At 43.3% G+C, this 22,078-nt stretch overlaps 2 protein-coding genes across 4 annotated transcripts; both read right to left on the reverse strand.

The window, feature by feature from the left end:
• Positions 1-5,623: 5,623 nt before the first annotated feature.
• On the reverse strand, positions 5,624-9,838 carry tcf23 (transcription factor 23). Of its 2 annotated transcripts, none has more exons than XM_076874273.1 (4): positions 7,703-9,838; positions 6,918-7,070; positions 6,629-6,790; positions 5,624-6,166 (listed from the first exon to the last, which is right to left on the reverse strand). In XM_076874273.1, exons 1-4 carry the CDS (start codon positions 7,868-7,870, stop codon positions 6,038-6,040), a joined length of 612 nt encoding a protein of 203 aa, XP_076730388.1. In that variant the 5' UTR covers positions 7,871-9,838; the 3' UTR covers positions 5,624-6,037. The 2 variants fall into 2 exon arrangements, with proteins under 2 accessions (XP_076730388.1, XP_004566316.1); XM_004566259.6 differs by having other exon boundaries at positions 6,918-7,073.
• Positions 9,839-9,968: 130 nt separating this feature from the next.
• Positions 9,969-21,747, reverse strand: ephx1 (epoxide hydrolase 1, microsomal (xenobiotic)). Of its 2 annotated transcripts, XR_013093240.1 has the most exons (10): positions 21,517-21,747; positions 14,714-14,905; positions 14,427-14,607; positions 14,136-14,354; positions 13,228-13,357; positions 12,803-13,017; positions 12,514-12,622; positions 11,975-12,097; positions 11,503-11,773; positions 9,969-10,439 (listed from the first exon to the last, which is right to left on the reverse strand). XR_013093240.1 is itself a non-coding variant. In XM_004566258.5 (9 exons), exons 2-9 carry the CDS (start codon positions 14,894-14,896, stop codon positions 11,563-11,565), a joined length of 1,371 nt encoding a protein of 456 aa, XP_004566315.1. In that variant the 5' UTR covers positions 14,897-14,905; positions 21,517-21,747; the 3' UTR covers positions 9,969-11,562. The 2 variants fall into 2 exon arrangements, 1 of the variants encoding a protein (XP_004566315.1); XM_004566258.5 differs by having other exon boundaries at positions 9,969-11,773.
• Positions 21,748-22,078: the final 331 nt, after the last annotated feature.

Consider the following 22,078-nt stretch of genomic DNA (forward strand, 5'->3'; position numbering starts at 1 on the left):
TGGAACTGATCACAGCCACAGAAACAGCAATTTGAAACAACAATATTGCAGAAGTGGAAGCAGAGCAACTACGGACAAAGGTTTTGGCCTGTCTCAGCAATGCAAAGCCCCCAGCATCCAACATCAGCATGGAGAAGAGGAAGACACTCACATCACTTAGTAATAACAACAACATTATCATCCTTCCGACAGACAAGGGTGGGTGCACAGTATTGCTAAACCAGAAAGACTATCATGAGAAAATGTTGTCACTGCTCAGTGATGAAAATACTTACTGAAACAATACCCAGGAAGTGGTTACAGGAAGAGGGTGATATATTGTCTGAAACAGTTAGAACGAGACAATGGTATTGACCGGACCTCGTACCACAGGCTATACCCAGGGGAATCTACACCAAGTCTGTATGGTTTACTGAAGATACATAAACATGAAAGTACATGAAAATACATCAAACACCCTGGATTTCATTGAGAAGGTGAGAGATGTCATTATGGAGGCAAATGAAACAATTGTTTCGTACGCCGTTACATCTCTCTTCACTTGCATCCCAGTCACGGAAGTGTTGGAGGTAGTTTGTAAGAGATTACAGGATGACCCCATCCTCAGCAACAGGACCACTCTCAGCATCGACTAAGTGTGTTTGCTTGTGGAACTGTGTCTTCGTTCAACCTACTTCACAAACAGGGGTCAGTACTACAGGCAGAAACATGGGTGTGCCCCAGTTTCACCCATCGTGGCCAATTTGTACATGGAAGAAGTGGAAAAAAGGGTTCTGTTGTCCTACCCTGGAAAATCACCAAGTCACTGGTTCAGGTATGTGGATGACACCTGGGTGAAAATCAAATCTCACGACGTACCACAATTCACGGATCACATTAACTCGGTGGATCAACACATCAAATTCACCAGGGAGGATATGAAAAGTGGCAGGTTAGCCTTTTTAGACTGTGAGATTTCCATCAGTAATGGGGGACATCTAAAAGTTGATGTGTACTGGAAACCTACGCATACGGATCAGTATTTAAGGTCTGACTCTCATCATCCACTGGAGCATAAACTGGGTGTCATCAGGACGCTACAACATAGAGCGAACACCATCCCCACAGACACAGCGGCCAGGGAAGCAGAAGAACAGCACATCAAGAAGGCCCTGAGTAAATGTGGTTATCCCAGCTGGACTTTTGTCAAAGCTGGGAAGGCTCCAAAAGAAAGCTCCAGCCGATCCAGGAGAGAAGGACCAGCGCTGACTAAGCGAAAACCTGTAGTGATCCCGTACGTGTCAGGAGTATCGGAACAGTTGAGACGCATTTTTTCCAAACACCCCATCTCAGTGGCTGTTAAACCCCAAAACACGTTGCGCCAAAAATTGGTCCACCCCAAGGATCGGGTCCCTCGACACAAACAGAGTAACATAGTGTACGCTGGTAAGTGCCAGGAGGATTGCCAGGATTCATACATCAGGGAAACCAAACAACCTCTGGATGGCGAAGCGGATGGCACAACACAGAAGAGCTACCTCCTCAGGCCAGGACTCTGCAGTCTATTTACACCTACAGGCCAGTCGACACTCTTTCAGTGATGAGGATGTAACATCCTGGACAGGGAGGAACGCTGGTTTGAGCGCAGAAAAACTCTGCGGAAGTTAAAAGCACAGTTAAATATAAAATTAAAGAGAATGAAAGATGTCCTGTTAATTATTAGATCATGTATCCAGGATTAATCCTGCAAGTTTAGCTTGGTGATAATTCACTTATGCTCAATTGTAAGCATAACTTTGAGTTGAGCATTGTGTTATCTGAGACTGATCAAATGTGATCCAGAAGCAGACGCTGAAGCAAAAAAGAATAATTGCAGAGCATCATGCTTTTCTTCTACTACCCCCCCCCCCCCCCCCCCCAAATCTCCCAGTCTTATTATTTCCTATCCATTTTTTTTTTGCTCTCTTCTCCTGTCCTTTGTTCTTGTTCTGTATTTATCTTTTATCCCACTCTCTCTACTCTCACACTCTTCTCCTCTACCCTCCCTTCTACTCCATCATCCTCCTCTCCACTCATCTTCTTCCTCCTCCTGCTCATTGTGATCTCCCTGGACTTCCATACAGTTCCAGCAGAGGTCCAGCCAAAGTAAAGGGGAGTGTGGCCTCAGAGCTTCATAAATCGAGCCCGTAATCAGCATGTACCGGCCATAATGAGCACAAGATAGTAAAAATATGTCTATTATCTCCCAGCATGAGGCGGTGAGGGGGTAGACACTTTGGATACACACTTTGTTGAAGCTCTTCCAATGGCATAAATAGCTGTCTTTAGAAGGAAGCATGGACAAACACACACACACACATACAGAGTGTACTTTAAGGGCTCTCACTGGCCTGTACATGGAGTTGTTCCATCGAGTGTAGGCGTTCTGATGCAGTGTATGTATTACTTTAAGTACACCTAAGATAAAACCACCATCAGAAGAGATGGGACACCATCTAAACTCACACATAATAAATGAACAGAATCCAATAAAATTATTTTAGCCCCATCTGTCCATACTTAAGAGAAAATATTGTAAAACCAAAAAATCTAATTATGAGTTTGACGCTCATTCTGATATTGATAACAGCAACACATTTTTAAAATGGTCAGACAGAGATGGCAAAAAACAAGACAGCAGTTGGAACATCTCACCTTTTTTAATAATAATGTAGCAAACAATCTGTGGACGCCATCATCTACAGCACGTAGTCTAAAAAAGAATCAAATTACAGAGGCAATTTCTTGTACACACTGCAAAAGGCCCAAAGCCAGGGATGAATGGACTGAAGAGATGTAGGAAAACTGTCCTCTGGGCTAACCAGCTACACTCTGAGTTCATCTTTGGAAATAATGGGCATGTCCTTCGGGCTAGAGGGGAGAAAGACCACCCAGCTCGTTGCCAGGGCACAGTTCAAAGCCTATGGTTTTATGGGGGTTATTAGTGCATATGGTTCTGGTAACTTGCTCATCTGTGAAGGCCTCAATAATAATGAAATGCTGTTTTTTCAGGGAAGGCCTTGCTTATTTCTGAGGGATAATGCCAAATAGTCTTCTGCACATATTACAATTTTTTATTTTTTATTTTTTAAACTACAGCAAGTTATTTACTACATGTCCAAACATTTACAGGGTGTTGGTGAAAGAAAGGGTGGCAAACTGGTACATTTCCCCTTAACTTTTGTGAAGAACTTCTCTCAAGATATTTATGGACAGGCAAGCCTAGAACACAACACCTCCATCACGGTGGAGTAACAACAACTAGAACAGACTGCATTTAGGAAACTTTAGAAGTTATGAACCGGTCACCGCAGATGGCCGCCCCTCCCTGAGCCTGGTTCTGTCGGAGAATTCTTATTGTTAAAAGGGAGTTTTTCCTCCCCACTGTCGCCAATGTGCTTGCTTATAGGGTGTTATGTGATTGTTGGGTTTTTCTCTGCATGTATTATTGTGGGGTATACCTTACAGTATAAAGTGCCTTGAGGCAACTGTTGTTGTGATTTGGCGCTGTATAAATAAAATTGAATTGAATTGAATGAAGCAGTGGTTAAAATATAAATTCTGAAATAGATGACATTTAAGTGCAAGCACTGATATATGTTGTTAGGTCACTTTGGATGTGGTCAGTGGAAGTGAAAATCCTGAAAGTAGTTGAAGAAGTTCAGGTGGAAATGACATTGTGGAGGTCTTGGTTCAACTCACTGGGTTGAGCCACAGGTTGTAAGGCTAATGCAGAGGCTCACTTGCTGTGTGTCTTCCCCTGGTCTTCCTTTGAGCTCGCGCTCTTCTTTCTATTATCCTGCACCAATAAAAGCTAAAAACTTTAGCCTTTATTTATTTTTTACAAAAAAATTAAATAAACTACATCATGCATCAAACAAGTTAACAGTGGGTTTAAAAAAAAAAAACTTATAAAATTAGACTTTTGACATTTTCAGAGCTGTGGTCCATGTCCTTTAAAGAGAAAAGGAAGTGTTGATGTCGGTTGATAGAAAAACTTTCCTACAACAGCATGAGCATGTCATTATTCACTGTTTCCAGGCTAACTTAAATAAAACATTTCAAGGGTTTGAGTTTGTTTTTTGACTTTTTTGCACACTCACAGACTCACGTTGTTGTTGCTTTACCAAATAGTCCAGCTTGCCCCTCTATAACCTCTGATGTAGTAGTCAGAATGCGGCAGCTCCAAATTAGTCATCGCTACACATGGGAAATCGAGGAGACCCCCCCCCCAGCCAGCCCCAGACAGATTTATAGAAGTAGCCTTGAACGTTGGGCTGTTGCTTGTGGAGCTGAGCCCATTTTGTTCAAGGGGGAGACGCTTCCAGTTAGTCTTGTCTCCCATCTGTACTACACCCGACAAACATATCCACGTGACTTACTGGTTCAGGTTCTTATTTTTAAAATGACATCGTGATCATTCAGCACAAATATGAGTCAGTGAAATATGACTTGAGTGGGAAAAAAGTGGGGAGTGTTTTTATCTCAAAGCGTTGTTCAATCACAGCACACTAATGTCAGGGGAGGTTGTTTTTTTTAATGAGAGAATGTCTTTGGATATCATACGATTGGGTTTTAGTCAGAAATAAAGTTATTATAATTGCACACAGAGTATATGATGCTGAATCTCCAGAGTAAAAGATCCAAAACGTCCATAAACGATTCTGAAATTTCACCTTCCTTTTTTTAGCTGCATTTGTTTTGTTTTGTTTTTTCTGGGGGGGGGGGGGGGGGGGGGTTCAAGGCGCAAACAGATATACAACATCTGCTTCTCTCTTACCAAACATCTTTTTTTAACTGTGTGATGACCCCAGTGCACTTGTCACTGCTTACAACAGACTGGAATGATTTAGTTTGAAGTAAGTCCAGCTGTGCATGAACCTGAACAGATCACCAGTTGCTAAAGTCTCCAAATAGGAGCTTCCCAGAAACAACTTATTTATATTTGAAACTGTAATTGGTAGTTGTCACATTTCGTCACATGAACAGAGGACTGTTGGATTTGTCTTTGCAGTATTGTACAACTGTGTCGATCAGACTGTGGGTGGGCCTCACTGGTGGGGCAGCTGGATAGGGGTGGGGAGAAATAAAAGTGAATTCATGTGATTTTTGTAGCAAAAACATATAATAAATAGAACTTTATTTCACTTCTATTCAACCTGGATCCTTTTCCATCGTTACTGTTTACTGCAGTCTTAAGAACTCTTAAAACTTAAAAGTTGAGGGATGGAAGGTCGGTGAACAAGCTGCTGGTGGGGGTCTGGTGGCACTCTGGACATTTTGAGTGATATTCACTTTACTGCTCAGTAACTCTACAGGCTCAAAAACACCACAGAGCTATTCTGGAGTGATTTCTGATAATTACAATCGCTGTGTTTTTATGTTACAAGGAGATCATCTGGGGTAGGTCGAGCATGGATGGGATGAGTTGTATAGGAGGTCTTACGCTACACATTATTGAACCTGCGTGAACCGTTAAGAGTCGCTGCTGTCCTAGTGCAAGTAAACGGTTACATTCTGTGGCACTGCTGTAATGAACACTCAGTGATCAGACCCCCCCCCACGCACACACACACATTCAAATAATAAAGTAGGAAAACCTCACAAACGTAGACTTTATTTTTTTTAAAAAGAAAAAAAAAAAGCAAACAGGTGACTCTTCCTTGCAGGGAGAATATGATTTTTTTTCCACAAACACATTTTATTTTCTGTTTAAGACACATGACCACATTTAATTTAAAAGAAAGAAATCCAACACCAGAAAGTAAAAACTTAGCTGCAGGTTCATTAAAGTTCATTTAACTTCCGCATTTAGATTAAAAAAAGTAATTTGACAAAAACATCATTGTTTATATGTAACATAAAAATGTCTGCCTTGCTCGTCTTTAAGCCCACGTCAGCAGCGGTGCACCACATCCTTTGAAATTTGCCCATCTCTGCACATGAGTGTCTTTTGATGTCTCCTTTGCTACCAATAGCTGGTTACGATTAAAGATATAAAACAGCATAAAACAGGCTTTCACTCATCGTCTCCTTCTAAGGTAGGGCTCAGTGGGTGTGTCCTGTCCTGTCCAGGTGGAGTCATCTGACTGGCTGACAGCAGCTCTCCCACACTCCCACAGTAGAGCAAAGAACGCATGGGCCATTTCTGAGAAGAGACACACATTTATCCAGAGTCATGCTGGACGTCTGATCACAGGCTTAATCTAAGAACAGCTACACATTCTGAAATTCTGTACATTCTATATTTGAAACAGCTCATTACACTCAATGTGTGAACAAGCCACACTTGTTCAGTCTTACGGAGACAAACGTTAACATTTAACATGCTAACTGATGCCTGGAGATTCTGAGGTATAGCTCTTACTTCGTGGTACTGTGTTAACAAACACCTGAATTTTTTAACAAGCGCTAAAGGTGCATCTAGGAACTGCAGAGAATCCTGTGAAAACCTCTTTTACTCGACTGTAGCTAAAAGTATTTTGCGCAGGCACAGTGAACAGATTATTGACTAGTGATGGCCAATTAGCAAGTCTTCAAGTTGTATAATATATGTGAGTAAGACAATAATGGGCATAGCATGGAAGGCAGTGAGCTGTCACTTTCTAACCTTAACAGGATGCAGGTATCCACCCGGCCTTGAGGCCGTGTGCTCCGTTAGCATCCCTCCTTGGTCTAGGGTCTCTGTCAGGTGAGCTATGTAGTTAGTAGCCAGAACCAGAACATCCAACTTTGAGAGCTTGGTGTCAGGTGGGACTGAAGGTAGAGCTGCCTGCAAAGAAGGGAGAAGCTGCTGTGACAGCCTCTTTTTCAGCCGTCACCAAAGACGGGCGTACAGCAGAACTACTGAGAGTGCAGTGTAACGTAACAGCTCTGAGGCAAGTGTGTGTGTTTTGTACCTGCAGAGTGTGAAAGGCCTGCCGCAGGTTGCGTACTCTGCTCCTCTCTCGGGCTGCGTTTTCCGGGGAGTGCTGAGCCCTCAGCGCCCTGTTCAGGACCGCGGACCCACAACCAGAACCGGGGTTTGACCTGGACCCGCACACTGATTGTACCTGCTGCAAAGAGCACGCCGAGAACCTGACATTTCTGCAGACTGATTATCAAGTATTACTAAAAGAAACAAAAGCGTTCTGATTTTGTGACTGCATTATTGCTGCTCTGACAGTGTACAAAACACTGCTGCTCTCTCTTTAAGTTCTGCATTAATGGAGAAGAAAACAGGTCAACCTGCAGGACAGACCCAAGCAGTCACAAATATTTCATCAGCACACATCCACACATGATCGCTGCCGCTCGCATGTAAGTCAACAAGGTTACACAGTGACTACTTTGTTTGTTCTCCAAGCGCCCTTCTCTAATTGTCTGGGTTTCTCTGCGTTTCCATGTCACTACGGTTAATACAAACTGATTGAACCAGACCTCAGAAGAGGGAAGCTCCTCCACACATTGTATGAGGCTGTGCCACAGCTGAGAAAAATACTGACTATATTTGGCTACTTTAAATAAACACATATTTTAGATGTTCTCATGAAATTCTTCATATCATGCAAGAAAGGTTTTGCACTCTCCCACCAGCTGCTGGAAGTGATCAATCACTGCATTGCATAATTTGTCTGCAAAATCAGGGTCATGTTTGAATTTGAGAAGAGGAAAAAAAAAACCTGGAGCATTATTTCAAACTCACCCACTTCTTGGACTCCCGACTGCTGCGTACGCTCAGCTTGTGTCCATGCGGGGAGGCTGGGCTCTGGGACGAAAGAGGCTGCCGGCTCTGCGGCTCGGCTGCACAACCAGAAACCAGCCGGTGGTTTTCTGCAACCAACATGAGACCTTCCAGAGGATTCGCTGCCATGAGTGCTGCCAAAGTGCTGCAGTAGATTCCCTTCAAGTCTCGAGAAATTAAATTACATTCAGTGTGTTTTCATTGGACGGATGAAGCTTTATTTTCCAGTGCTGGAGATTGCTATGAGAGATACTTTCTTTTCCTAGGTACTTTGCTGGACCCAAAAGAAAACAGAATCTGAGGTCATCCCTTCATCTAGTGTGAGCACATTTTTGAAGTCAAATCTGGATATGAGATGTGACTAGTTAAGTGAAGAACAGCAGAAATGCTCATCTGATCTCATGAAGTTATTAATGAGATGATTTCCCGCTGCGGGCAGCTCCAAGCTCCTCTGGAGAGTTCATGAGACTTCTGTGGGACACCAGTTCCACCCAGACCCTTAAACAAGGGCTGCTTCTCTGCGAATCACCATCCACCCAGAGACATCCTCCCAAGTCTGACCGTCTCTGTCTCTATCCCTCTCTCACTCTGGCTTTCCGTGAATCTCTGCTCGTTTCCTTATCGGGTGAGGTAATGTGGGGAACTTCATGTGGTCCTTATCTCAGCCGCCCGGTCATCCTGATCCTCCCATGGCTGCTTGGTTGCCAAGAGTTCCAGGCAGGCAGGCAGTCAGGCCTGGGGGAGTATTGCTCTGGGAGGGTGTCCTGAGCCAGGGCACTGTGGGGGCCTTGGGAACCTCAAAGCTGTGCTAACAGCTGGAAACAGAATTCTGGGGCAGCGCGACATGGGATGTAACGGAGCAGTGAGAAATACATTTATGGCCTTGGAGTACTTTTGACTTGAACAGTCATGAATCTGATTTTGTGGCAAGCTAATGCTGTACATCACACCAGCAAGTGTTTAGGATTAGCAAGGTAGTCAGAGCTGTCAAATCCAAAATCTTGGGCAACCCTAGTAGTGAGGCTCAGCTTCCTATTCCATGTAAGAAACGGAGAACTGAGCCTGAAATCAAAATCTGCCTTCGAGGCTTTTTGCTCAAAGGTTTTATTCTCACAGAGAAGCACGTGACACGCAGCAAAGGTCACCCAAGCTGGTTAGCAAGAACAGACACAGCAGGCATGTGGAGCATTTCAGCCCTTGTCTGGATTACTGAAACTCAGAACTGGATAAGCTTTTTAATAATGCAAAGCTGGACAAGCACATCTGCATAACTCACTTATTAGATCCCACAAACACAAAAGACTGTTTAAGAAAGCGGATTACATAATCTGATCATTTTACATTAGAAAATGATGTGAATGGAAATGAAAAGTTAGAAAGCTTTCTGCTGAAACTCACTCAAGCTGGTGAATACAAACACACTATAACTACGATAAAACGTTTCAATACAAAGAAATATACTGAACACACAAACTCATGCACAGAGGCTGGAGGAACACCTTTTGGCAGCACAGAAAGATTAAAATATTTTCTGAAGAGGTCAGAGTGACTTGTGAAAAAAAAAAAACATTCCACTAGAGCCAAAGACATTTGGACTTGGGTTGCTTACTGAAGAACACAATTATAATTACAACAAACAATGAAGCTCAGTGTTAGCCAAAAAGCACGGATTTGGAATAAAACAAAACAATCTGGGCTACTTGTTTTCCCATTGTTGACAACTAAATATATAATTTAGTCTGATATCTGGAGGTATCAGACTTTTGAGTTTGTTTGCAAACTGTTAAATATTTAATCCCAGGTTGCAGTTTTCAGGCTTCACATCTTAACCAAAGACCACCTTGAATAACAGCTTTTTAAAGGCCCTCCAACTTGTTAAATAATAAAATCTTATGCACAATTACAATAAAGTTAATTTTGGACAAAGTGGTAATGTAACCAACACTCCCATTAGCTACCATTTCCAACCACAACTTGAATTATCACACGTCCAGACTGTGTAGACATGTGGGACATTTTAAACATTGTCTGAATTACAGAATCCTAGAACTGCAAAATGAGCTGCAGACTGGGAGCCAGTTTGGGTCTGTGGCTTTCGTACATTTCTACACAGAAGAAACTTCAGAAACGTGCAAACACACAGTAAAGTTTACACATACTTCTCAGAATGAGTCTTTAGCAGTGGAGCTGTGTCAGAGAGTCAAAAACTGAAACTGAAATACAGAAATTTAAAGCAGCGTCAGTTTTATTGGGTTTAAAATGCAGCCAGAGGTCAGTCTGGTGATTTTGGAAAGGCAACATACACAAAATTGCAACTTACTGTTCTGAATTTGACATCTTTATTGACTTTTAAAGGCAACAGCAGATATACAAGGAAACTCTTAAAGAGACATCAGGAGCTCTGATTGTGATTTAACTCGTTTTGCAGCACTGTCACTATATTGTTAGGCCTCGAATGAGGAATTTCTAGTCATGATAGTAAAATATATATTTTAAATTAACTTGCACCAACATCAAGGTGGGGTAAACTGCCGCCAATCAAAAGCTAACTGACACAAGATGTAAATCTGATGCACGTTACAGACCCTGGCAAGTAACTCCAAGGCAGTAAAGGATCATCTGCGTAAGAAGTTGTGGAATGTCGCAACAGACGTCTGACTTCAAAGGTTTTCAACTTCCAAGTTAGTTTTAAATGACTCTGAAAAAAAAAAATTAAAACATAACCTGAAGCTTTAAGGCAATCAAGTGTTATTATTGTTGTGGCTTAAGTGCAGAGGTTTCGTGCTATCAGTCAGAGGAATGCCTGGCACCTTGTTTATGCTGTCAACACAATCCCACCATGTGCCCCCTAACCTCCCATCTGCAGCTGCTTAGAAACTGTTCTAACAACTACGAGGCTGAGAAATGCTGTAAGGAAGTTAGAAACTAGTGAACGGACCCCTGGATTCATGGAGTGGGAAGTTGCAGAAAGACGCTTTTCTTTCCAAGCTCCTTAGACTACGATGACCTGGACGACTGAGACATCACAGACATTAAAGATGGATCCAACCACTGTCACATCACCCACTACTTTGTAGCTATTTTAAACCTTGACTTCAACCTCGCAACTATTGCCATCTTGGTGTTTTTAAACCAGACATCATGGGGCAGGGTAAATCTGACTGAGAAACTGAGAGACTCTGCACAATCATTATTGCAGCTGTGCGATTTTACCTTGTTTTGTTACCTACTTTACTCCAAGTAGATCAAAGAGAATGCAAAGATGCTATCATTTTATATTTAACAAGACATGAAACCTTCAGTTGACACCAAAAGCCTATCAGTAAAGTTTTTACTGAGTGCATGTATCAAGTGACAAGCTGTGCGGTTTTTCCATAGACTTCTATACAACCAGGATCATTTCTTTAATCAGATTTGCCACCCCCTGCTGGCCTTTAGCAAGAATGCAGGTTTAAGCTCTAGTTTTCACCAGAGACTACATCCAACTTTTCCATAAATTTCATAAAAATAAACTGCAAGTTTAAGAATGAAAGGTGTAGCCTTAAATTCTAAACAGTAGATTGAAAACAAGCTGTGATTTTCATAGTAACCCAACCTCTCAACAAATTTTCAATTTCAGCCACCACTCATTATTTCACCATTAACACTGTATATGACTTTATCATAGTGTCACTTAGAGAGCTATCCTATCTTACAGAATCCACTTCAGATAAGAAATACAAAGCTTAGACTCTGATTCTAGATGAACTATGTCCACTTACTGCTCAGAACTTTGTCCCAGCTGATGTCTATTCATACTTCTGTATTTGTCAGTCCACCCTCTACTCTTTCACCTTCCCTTCCACAATCTTTGTGAACTTCTGGATGTCCTCTGCCATCAGCTGGGGCTCTTCCATAGCAGCAAAATGACCACCGCGGTCCATGGGAGTAAAGGTCACAAGTTTACGGTACTTCTGTTTGACCCACAGCCTGGGCGTGTGCATCAACTCGTTGGGGAAGCAGGCGAAACCCGTGGGGACATAGACTGGTATCCTGGGAGGAGACGGTGACAGTTGTGAATCAGCATTAGATTTTACTAAACAAGTCAGTCATTCTGAATATTTCAAAATTAGGTTTTTAAATGACAAAGTTGGGTGGCACAGAGCTGTTAAAGACTGTTAACAACAAACACCTTTCAACCAATAAGATGTTGCTGATGTGCTTTATGGGAATTTGGCATTTGTTCTCACTTACTTTGCATGTGGAGCATCAAGACCTTGGCCAAAGTTTTCCTTGTAGAACCTCATGGAGGAGATAATGCAGCCAGAGGTCCAATAGATCATGACGTTTGTCAGCAGGTCATCTAGAGAGAACTTCCTGAAACACATGACCCCACTGATATAAGACTACTGACAACTGAAAAACTAAGGAAACAAGCCTATTTCAGAATAGACAGCACTGCTAATACGCATGCTACTACTCAAGTTCACAACTTCTTATAACCTTCAATCCAATTTTATTTATACAGCACCAAATCACAACACCAGTCGCCTCAAGGTGCTTTATTTTGTAAGGTAGACCCTACAATAATACATACAGAGAAAACGCCAATAATCAGACGACCCCCTATGAGCAAGCACTTTGGCAACAGTGGGAAGGAAAAGCTCCCTTTTAACAGGAAGAAAACTCCAGCACAACCAGGCTCAGGTGAGGGGCAACCATCTGCTCCCACCAGTTGGGGTGGGGTTCCACTAATATTAGTGGGACATATTCTAATATTCTGCTGTATTCACCGTGTGAGTCCTCCGTCATCCAGGTTCCTGAAGTCATGGCTCGTCCATGTGGAGAACTTCTCCAGAATGTAGGCAGCTAGACCCACTGGAGAGTCATTCAGCCCTCGACCTCAAGGGTCAGAAAGTAAAATATAATTCAATGTACACAAAATATTTTGGGAATCTTGAGCAAATAAAATAATTTGAAGGGAGATTAGAAGTATATTAAGTAAAGGAAAATGCAACCAAGCTCCCCAGTCAGACTTGAACTGGGTTATGCTGCTTGAAACCATCTTCTCCAAGTTCTTACCCACAGTGTCAGGCTTGGTGGCCTGGATATGCATGTAGCCAGTCTCTTTGATGGATTCTACCACCAGTTTCTCCATGCAGGGAAATAATCGCTGAATATCAAAGTCAGTGAAGCCAAACAGCTTAGGGAAGTGCCGGCCAAGCATCATGGACAAAGCCATGGACAGCCCTGGCTTGGAGGGCGGGGCAAAGTTCAAATGCAAGCCTTTGACAGTTCTGGGGGCGAAGCAAAAAAAAAAAACAAAAAACTGCTTACAAAAAAGATGTCCAGAAATACAAAAATGTTTGCATGCCTCACAGAGGTCTACTGTTCTTTGAACAAGTATACTACAGAAAACTATCGCCATGCTCAGAATTTGGTGTAATATTTCTCAATAAGACGTCATTTATACCCAGTACATTTGGTGTAGCTCTTGTATCACATACTTGGGTTCCAGCTGAGCCATGTTGGTGGTGACCAACCAGCCCCAGTCTCCAGCGTGAGCGTAGTACTGCTGGAAACCCAGACGCTTCATCAGTTTGTGGAAGATACGAGCCGCGCATACCGAATCAAAACCTGTTCACATGGAGGCAGAGTTAGAAAACGCAGCATTCTTGCATTTCCTTCACACTGACTTTACTAACGGTGAATTCCAACATTTATTTTAGTGCTGCTAACCACTGACCATCCTGTTTTCTCTACCAGCTGGCTCACTGGCCAGGTCTCTCTGATCTAATCGTGATAACTGATATGAATCAGCTGAGAGGATCTCATCCTTACAGTCAGACCAACTGCAACATTTAACATCTGGAGCTCAGCTGTGAGCTAAAGGGCAACTCCAATCTAGCTGTGCAAGAGGTTCATGAGGCACTACACTAAAATTGGCGAGTACTGCTGCCACCATCTGCAGTCCAACCACTACAGTTGAGAGACACAGTGGAGAAGCAGCTAATTATGTTGCTCATTTATAAAAAGTGCATGTGTGCACATATGAAAAAGTGCCTGATTTCTGATTTCTTATTTTTTCACTCTGCGACCTCTCCAGGGTCTGGGATAGGAAGATGATGAAGGTCCCTTCTTTCTTACTTAGCTTATTAGGGTCAACCTGGATTTACGCTGTTTTGTGTATTTAATGTCCTTTGTACACTTTGTGACTGCTTAGGGTTTACCAATTAACAAAAATACTACCCTGCACCCAACTTGTATTAACAAGTTGGGTGCAGGGTAGTATTTTTTATTTCCCCTTCAACAAATATGGTTATTTTAAAGTCTTTGACCATGATAAAAGACTCTAGTGATACTGTTACAACAGTGATGATGGGATGTGGCCAAAGTAAAGAAATCCCAGGCTCACCTTTCTTATGTGGTGCTTCAGAGAAGCCATACCCTGGAATGGAGGGACACACCACCTCAAACACGAGGTTGTGTGGGTTTGACAGGTCTGTGAGCAGAGGGATCAATCCATAGAACTCATAGAAGGAGCCAGGCCAGCCATGGACCATAATCAGTGGAACAGCACTCGTCCCTTCTGGCACCTTTTTGGGTTTCACATGCAGGTAATGGATATCAATGCCTGGACAGATTTTTAACAGGTTAGAGACAACCAACAGTATACTTCTTCATGAATGTGGCAGCTTAGTCTCACCCTCAATCTTGGTTTTGAAGTGAGGGTACTGGTTGAGCTTGTCGACCTGCTTCCTCCAGTCAAACTCATTTCTCCAGTAAGACACCACCTTCTGCAGGTACTGCGAGTTGAAGCCATAATTAAACTGGCTGTCCTCCAGTGAGGGAAAAGGACGAGTCAGATCAATCCTCCTGTAGAGGTCCTGACAAGAAATAAGAGAAGATGTACAAGTCTATTTGTGCGAGGTGGAATTTCTCAGCAGCAAATGCACCATCTATCCTGTGTGACCAACTGAGAGGAAAACTAACCTCCAGCTCTTGATCGCTGGTGGTTACCCTGAAGGAGCGGATAGTGTCGTCCTCCCCAGCATCACGGGGTGCTCCAGAACCCCACCAGCCATCCTCTGTTGTTAGGACCTGATTCTTACTCCTCTGAACCAGGAAGTAGATCAGTCCACCAATCACCAGAGCAAGTAGGACCTCTGTGAACATGATGAGAGTCTGCAAGAATGAATGACAGACAGGACAGAGGAAAAAAATGAAACAACATCTACACCCAGGCATCATTTAAGGTCGTAGCCATGAATCTGTCATCTATAGACTGTACTATGCTGTACCTGTATTTTGTCACTTTGTCCAAAAATAGATAATTCTTTTTTAAAAAGAAGTAGTTTGCATCCATCCACGTTAAAAATGTGATCAATTTACTACTGCACAACCCCCTTACTCTTATTTTGAATTGAATTAAATTGATATACCTTTATTAGTCCCACAAGGGGAAATTTCATAAGGCTGCCGACCTATTGCATGCAATGGCGGCACCATCTTACCCTCCAACCATACATACATTACACAAAACATCACATGGGAAAGACAGGTCAGAGAGGTATAACAATGGAAAATGCACCACATGAGGAAAGATAAGGAGAAAAAAATAACTCCCCCCAGACTGAGCTCCAACAGGGAGATCAGTTTGAGAACAGAAAAAAAAACACCTCTGCACAAAGCACATGAAAAAACTCTTAATACACCAAAGAAACACATGACAAGCAACAGGGGTGGGTAAAGGGTGCAGCATCAGAAGGGAATAAGTGTCGAAGGCGTTTGGAAAGGGAGGGGGGATGAGTGTGTGCATATCAGTGTATATGTATGTGTGTGCATGTCCAGAGTTCAGCTGAGACAGTGTCCTTCGCCCTGCTAGGCTAAGTAAACAGTCTTCCAGCCAACCCAGGTGGCCTTGCATGGAATGGGAAGGAACAGACTCAACACAGTCGTTATCAGGGAAAGTTCAGTCACTGCTGAATTAGTCCAAATCCTGAACTTTGGTTCATAAGGATTACCTGCACCAATGCTGACCCCATTATTGACAACTTTGGCCGGGTTCATTATCAGAATCAGAATCGTGTTTATTGGCCAAGTATATGTGCAGACACATACAGGGAATTTGGTTCCGGTAGATGGTGGCTCTCAAGCACAGCAATGTAAATCACACACACACACACACACACACACACACACACACACACACACACACACACACACACACACACACACACACACACACACACACGTGTCTATATATACACATTACACATACATACACAAAGCTGTGTAAACAAACTATAAATAACGAATCTAACTTACATACATAAAATACAGAAATGAATGAGGTGGAATGAATACTACAAAATGTACATAAGGTGCAGTTGCAGTCTGGCAGTGGGAGCAGTGTGACAGGTCAACTGTTAAGAAGGGAGATGGTGAGGGGAAAGAAACTGTTCCTGTGTCGGGTGGTCCTGGTCTGCAGGCTTCTGTACCGTCTGCCCGTTTCCTGGTTCTTGAGAGGTACAGATCCTGGATGGAGGGCAGGGGGGTGCCGATGATCCTTTCTGCTGCCCTTACAGTCCGCTGCAGTCTGCTCCTGTCCTGTTTAGTGGCTGCACCATACCAGACTGTGATGGAGGAGCACAGGACAGACTCAATGACTGCAGTGTAGAACTGGATCAGCAGCTCCTGTGGGAGACTGTACTTCCCCAGTTGTCTCAGGAAGTACATCCTCTGCTGGGTCTTTTTGAGGATGGAGTTGATGTTGGTCTCCCACTTCAGGTCCTGGGAGATGGTTGTACCCAGGAACTTGAAGGTCTTCACAGTTGACACAGGGCTGTCTGATATGGTGAGGGGGAGCAGAGTTGAGGGATGTCTCCTGAAGTCCACTGTCATCTCTACAGTCTTAAGAGTGTTCAGCTCCAGATTGTGCTGACTGCACCAGAGTACCAGCCGCTCAACTTCTTGCCGGTATGCAGACTCATCACCATCTTGAATGAGGCCAATGACAGTGGTGTCATCTGCAAACTTTAGGAGTTTGACAGCCGAGTTCTCTAACAATATACAGCATTGTACCACTCCTTGGATCCTTATATTTTTCAAGGAAAATTGGAAGTGGGTGCGTTGATTTGTTCATGTGCAAATTAGCATACCTCAGCCTTTTCTCCCTTTTTCCTTTCCTTAAGAATGGCTGTATGACAGCCGCCCTTCTAATGAGACCAGTTCTGATGAGGCTTCAGTAAACAATAGATGGATCAACTGAAGGCCCAGATGCATCTCTCATCTCTCAGGTCCTGTCTCAGGTCTTTGCTAGATTTACTTACTATGAGCACGATTTTCAGATACCTCTTACCTACTGTAGAGTGTCTTGTGACTTCTTATTTTATTGTATACTTATCCAGTTTCCTCAGATTTTTTAAAGGACTAAGTGCACATGTGCCAAGACTTGTAGCTCTTTAGGAATCACCTTGTTGGTGGAAAAATACTATGTCTGTCAACTGTGGCATCGTTGACAATTTTTATAGATTTAACTGAAGAAATGGGAATAAATTATGTGTCTTTTGAACAAGATGCTGGGAACAATGTGCTAATGATGCCATTTAAAATTGCTCTTTGCCAAATTAGGTGTCTTTTTTGGCAATTAACTCCATTTACAGTGGTTTAACACAAAACAGCAGAAAATGTCCATAGAACTTTGAAAGATCTTCACTTAGTGGTGTGCGATACTGCATATTTTGGTATCGATCCTATACCAAGTAAATTCGGGCCAGTATCGCCGATACCAATACCGATACTTTTCAATAAATAAGGTGTATGGCTCATTGAATTGCTAAATCGCAATTAATTTTCATAACCTTAAGTGTTTTTTGTGATGTTTCCTTTGGTATTACTAATTAGTTAAAACCCAGGACATAATTAGGAGAAATAATTTATTTATAATTAAATGAAAAACGTTTTATTATTGTGGCAGCTCGTGGTCTGCGATGCTGCTGCAGGTGAGATGGACTCACCTTCACTGCATCTACAATGATGCCTCGCCGGCTTAAAACCTGTGCGCTGCTTGTGCGGTTGTTGTTTTTGGTGTTGATGTGTACAGCTGGCAGCAGGAGGGCTGCAGCCATTGAATGTAGGCTACTGTTACAGCAACCGTGTGGACAGCGCGCGGCTAGGGGTGAGCAGGAGGCTGGCGCGCCAGCGGGACCTGCCTAGCTGGAGACAGAGGTCGAGGTGCGCGGGGGTCCTGCCACGCCTGAGGGCGGTGTGCTGTCCACTTCGGCACGCAGGCTGCATAGTCCTGCGTGCCGGCCGTCTGCCCAGCTGCCTGTGAGCCCCAGCTCACTTCCACGCCTGCTGCGGCGCCGCTGCTGCTTGTCATGGGTGGTCATCAGGTCAGCTCCGGGGCTTCCGCTGGAGGCGCGGGCGACCGCCAGAGTGGACACTTCCCCGTCGCTGGGCTGGGGCATGGGGCGCCGATGGTCCGGGCCAATTCCCTCGCCTGCTCGCGGGGTGAGGTGAAGTGGGCGAGGAGGGTATGTGGCAGGGCATGTTCTGCGATGCTGCTGCAGGTTTGGTGGTGGTGATGTGTACGGCTGCTAGCGGGAGAGCTGAAGCCGTTGAATGTACTGTTACAACAACCGTGTGATTATTGTAAGAATAAATGATGCTGCGAAGCATGAAAATGCCATCGGGTCTGCCGTGGTGGCGATCTTTTTTTTTTTAAATCTTAAGTGCACGCAAACCAGTAAACAAATTAAAACAAATACTGTTGTTAAACTAATACAAAAATTACAATTAAAATTCTCAACAACAAAAACAAAAAATATAATTAATATGTAAACAACTTAACAACCCCCAAAGTGTCTAAGTCACATCACGTGTCAGTGCAACACCGAAACATAAGAGTGGGGGAGAGGGAGCAAAGTGTGCCTGCTCTCCGCTGACACAGGAGCGGTGAGTCCAGCGACCTGGTTGTTTAGTTTTTGCCGAAAGCACAGCGTTGTAAGTGAGCAGAACTCAAAGTAAAGAATCGATATCACCAGGCTAGTATCGATCCGATACCAATGCCGACTTGGGATCGATACTATCGATATTTGGATCGATCCGCCCACCACTACCGGACACATCAGTGGTGTTCCAGATCTACTGGCGTTTAGATCAACTGGCGTTGGTCGAACAGATGTGTGTCAGTCTTGCGTTTCAGGAGCTGCTACCGACAAACCAGCAAAAAAAACGCCAAATGTGTCATCTGTGACATTTGTGAGGTTGTCTCAAACACACTCCGTCAGTCTTGATGCTGTTGAACAACAAAATGTTTAAAAATGTGGCGAGTTCACCTGGTGATATCCTCATGCGCGACGCGATCGCGAAAACAGCAAACAAGTAACACCACGCCGTTGTTGTTCACAGGACACAAAGAGTAAACGATCGGGAGACTCTTGTCGTCGTCATCGTTCCCCTCGCACGGTTTATTCCTCCGAATTCAGCGTTTTTGCTTCACAACTACAGCGTGCTGTTTACTTTGTGCACTAACATGGAGTCGAGTCAACCAGCGCCACCTCTGGCCAAGTGCCACAGCCTACAGCCAGATCAACCTGTGACACACATCTGCACCACGTTTGAATTCGTGTCATGCACATTTGTACCTTTCAATTGTGTCTGTTTGTGCGTCATGCAAATAAACCTTTGAAATGAATGAAATTATATCATGTATTTATTATCAGCCTACATTTGTACAAAATGCCAAATGACATACACATAAGAATCACCATCCTGATATCAATACTTTTGCCCATACGAAAAATGTCGTGAACACACTAATATTTCACCAGTGTTGTAACATCACATGTCGTTAGCGTAGTCTGTCTGTGTCTGCCCTCTGCAAACAAACATGTTAGAGTTGGTTGTGATATACAGTCTGCATAAGTGTGGTCAATCTAATAAACATTTGTAAGGAGATGGCAGTTACTGTGAATGTACAGCAGGTGATTAGTAATAAACAGCCAGACAATGACTCTGACAATCTCATTCAATCTTGCAGATTGCACCTTCTGTGGAAAGTGGTACCACACGGTGTGTGTGGACTTCCCTTGTGCAGAAGGCGACTACAAATGTTGTGGGTGCTAAATAAACAGAAAAAAGTGATCCCTGTTGTCTTTGCTTACTGATTGTTTTCAGTGTTGACAATCCACATTGCTGGCATTGCATCTTTCAACATGTTTGTGGGCAGATTTGGATGTACCAGGGGTAAGTGCAGCCACTCAGCCTCTACTCACTGTGATCATAGCAGCAGGTGCAGATGTGTCACAAGTTAATCTAGTAGTGGCCTATGGTCATGTGTTAGTGGTGGGAACAGTCATATCCACTCACTCTCACTGGCTGTTTATTACTAATCACTGTGTAACTGCTGTGAATTCACAGTAACTGCCGTCTCCTTACAAATGTTCATTAGATTAACCACACTTATACAGACTGTATATAACTCCAGCCATGTTGATGAATTGCCTATATTGGCTGGAAATATTCATTTTCAGGGAAAAGACACAGACAGACTATGCTAGCGACATGTGATGTTACAACACTAATGAAATATTGATGTGTCATATTTGTCCAAGGCGTATTTCATTGTTATGGAAAAAGAGAATATCAAAATCATGATGACCAATTGGAGTGGTGATTTCTATGACTTCGTGTATATAATTTGGAATTTTGTACAAATGTAGGCCAATAAGGAATATATGATATCATTTCATTTTTTCAAAGGTTTATTTGCATGACGCACAAACAGACACAATTGAAAGGTACAAATGTGCATGACACGGATTCAAACGTGGTGCAGATGTGTGTCACAGGTTGATCTGGCTGTAGGCTGTGGCACTTGGCCAGAGGTGGCGCTGGTTGACTCGACTCCATGTTAGTGCACAAAGTAAACAGCACGCTGTAGTTGTGAAGCAAAAACGCTGAATTCGGAGGAATAAACCGTGCGAGGGGAACGATGACGACGACAAGAGTCTCCCGATCGTTTACTCTTTGTGTCCTGTGAACAACAACGGCGTGGTGTTACTTGTTTGCTGTTTTCGCGATCGCGTCGCGCATGAGGATATCACCAGGTAAACTCGCCACATTTTTAAACATTTTGTTGTTCAACAGCATCAAGACTGACGGAGTGTGTTTGAGACAACCTCACAAATGTCACAGATGACACATTTGGCGTTTTTTTGCTGGTTTGTCGGTAGCAGCTCCTGAAACGCAAGACTGACACACATCTGTTCGACCAACGCCAGTTGATCTAAACGCCAGTAGATCTGGAACACCGGCAGCTAACACGGGCCAGACTGCAATCCACTGGTGGAAAAGTCTGGACTGAGACCCTGTTTGCGTGTGTATTCATTCAAAGAGGATACACTGTATAAAGTTCAGCATCCCTGGTGGCTGTTAGCCCTTTTAGTCAAATGAAATAGGTCTGTTTTCTCGAACAAACTGCCCCATTCACACGAACACTGCAGCCAGAAATGCATCTGCCGCTCTAGATCCATCCAAAAACGCTACAGTGTGGTCAAGCTACGAACACAGATTAATGACTATTTTTTTAATATTTTTAAAAATAGATAAACAAAATAAATGATACAACTTGTTTATATATGATATTTGATATTTTGCTCACAGGTATTATCATAAAGCTATAAGTCACTAACAAAAACTGACGACACAGTGGGAGCTTTCCCACGCACTATTTATGTCAAAGTTAATCTCGTCGAGCTCTTTACTGGAGGTATGCGAGGTGGCCGTACCTTTTAGGTTGTTGGTCGCTTCTTCTTCTGCTCATAAAATCAAAACAATTCAGCAGTCAGGAAAAGTAACATAGCTCTTCGCAGTTTTACTATTAAAGGTCCGGTCCAGAAGGCTGCTCGCTGCTGGCGGCGCTTTTCTGCTCCACTGCGAAACCAGCGTTTTTTTCCCGCCCTTGTGTCCCTGAACTGAACCAGAGCTGAACGCAGCAACAGCACGAAGCGGGAGCAGGCAAGAACTGACTTTTGTCCTAGAAACCAAATGCATGTGGGGATATCAGGAAGGGATCATGGGAGTTGTAGTATTTTATGGGGAAAATGTTTTTAAATTGGTTGGGAAATAAAAAGCAGGGGGAAATGGAATCCGGGGTTATGATAGTCAACTGAAACAATGTTCCCACTTTGCTGCACAACAGGAATAATTCGTGCTTTCAAAACTGAAATTAAATGACATTTTAATTCCATTCAAGGCAATTCTTGTCTGTGATCAGGACAGTGGAGCCTTCCGGTGTCTCAATATAACAAGTTCTAGGGCTCTCATCTTTTCTCATCTCTTCCCCAGAAG

The sequence above is a fragment of the Maylandia zebra genome, linkage group LG15 (genome assembly GCF_041146795.1).
Source record: "Maylandia zebra isolate NMK-2024a linkage group LG15, Mzebra_GT3a, whole genome shotgun sequence".
Classification (NCBI taxonomy): domain Eukaryota; kingdom Metazoa; phylum Chordata; class Actinopteri; order Cichliformes; family Cichlidae; genus Maylandia; species Maylandia zebra.

Excerpts from the sequence above, each read along its gene's own strand:
- tcf23 (XM_004566259.6), bottom strand. The coding sequence starts at position 7,870 with ATGGCAGCGAATCCTCTGGAAGGTCTCATGTTGGTTGCAGAAAACCAC. Across the intron at positions 7,074-7,702 it reads GTCGGGAGTCCAAGAAGTGG|CAGGTACAATCAGTGTGCGG; the intron begins GTGAGTTTGAAA and ends TGCTCTTTGCAG. Across the intron at positions 6,791-6,917 it reads AGGCCTTTCACACTCTGCAG|GCAGCTCTACCTTCAGTCCC; the intron begins GTACAAAACACA and ends CCTTCTTTGCAG.
- ephx1 (XM_004566258.5), bottom strand. The coding sequence starts at position 14,896 with ATGTTCACAGAGGTCCTACTTGCTCTGGTGATTGGTGGACTGATCTAC. Across the intron at positions 14,355-14,426 it reads CTTCAAAACCAAGATTGAGG|GCATTGATATCCATTACCTG; the intron begins GTGAGACTAAGC and ends AAATCTGTCCAG. Across the intron at positions 12,098-12,513 it reads GATGACGGAGGACTCACACG|GAAGTTCTCTCTAGATGACC; the intron begins GTGAATACAGCA and ends CATGTGTTTCAG.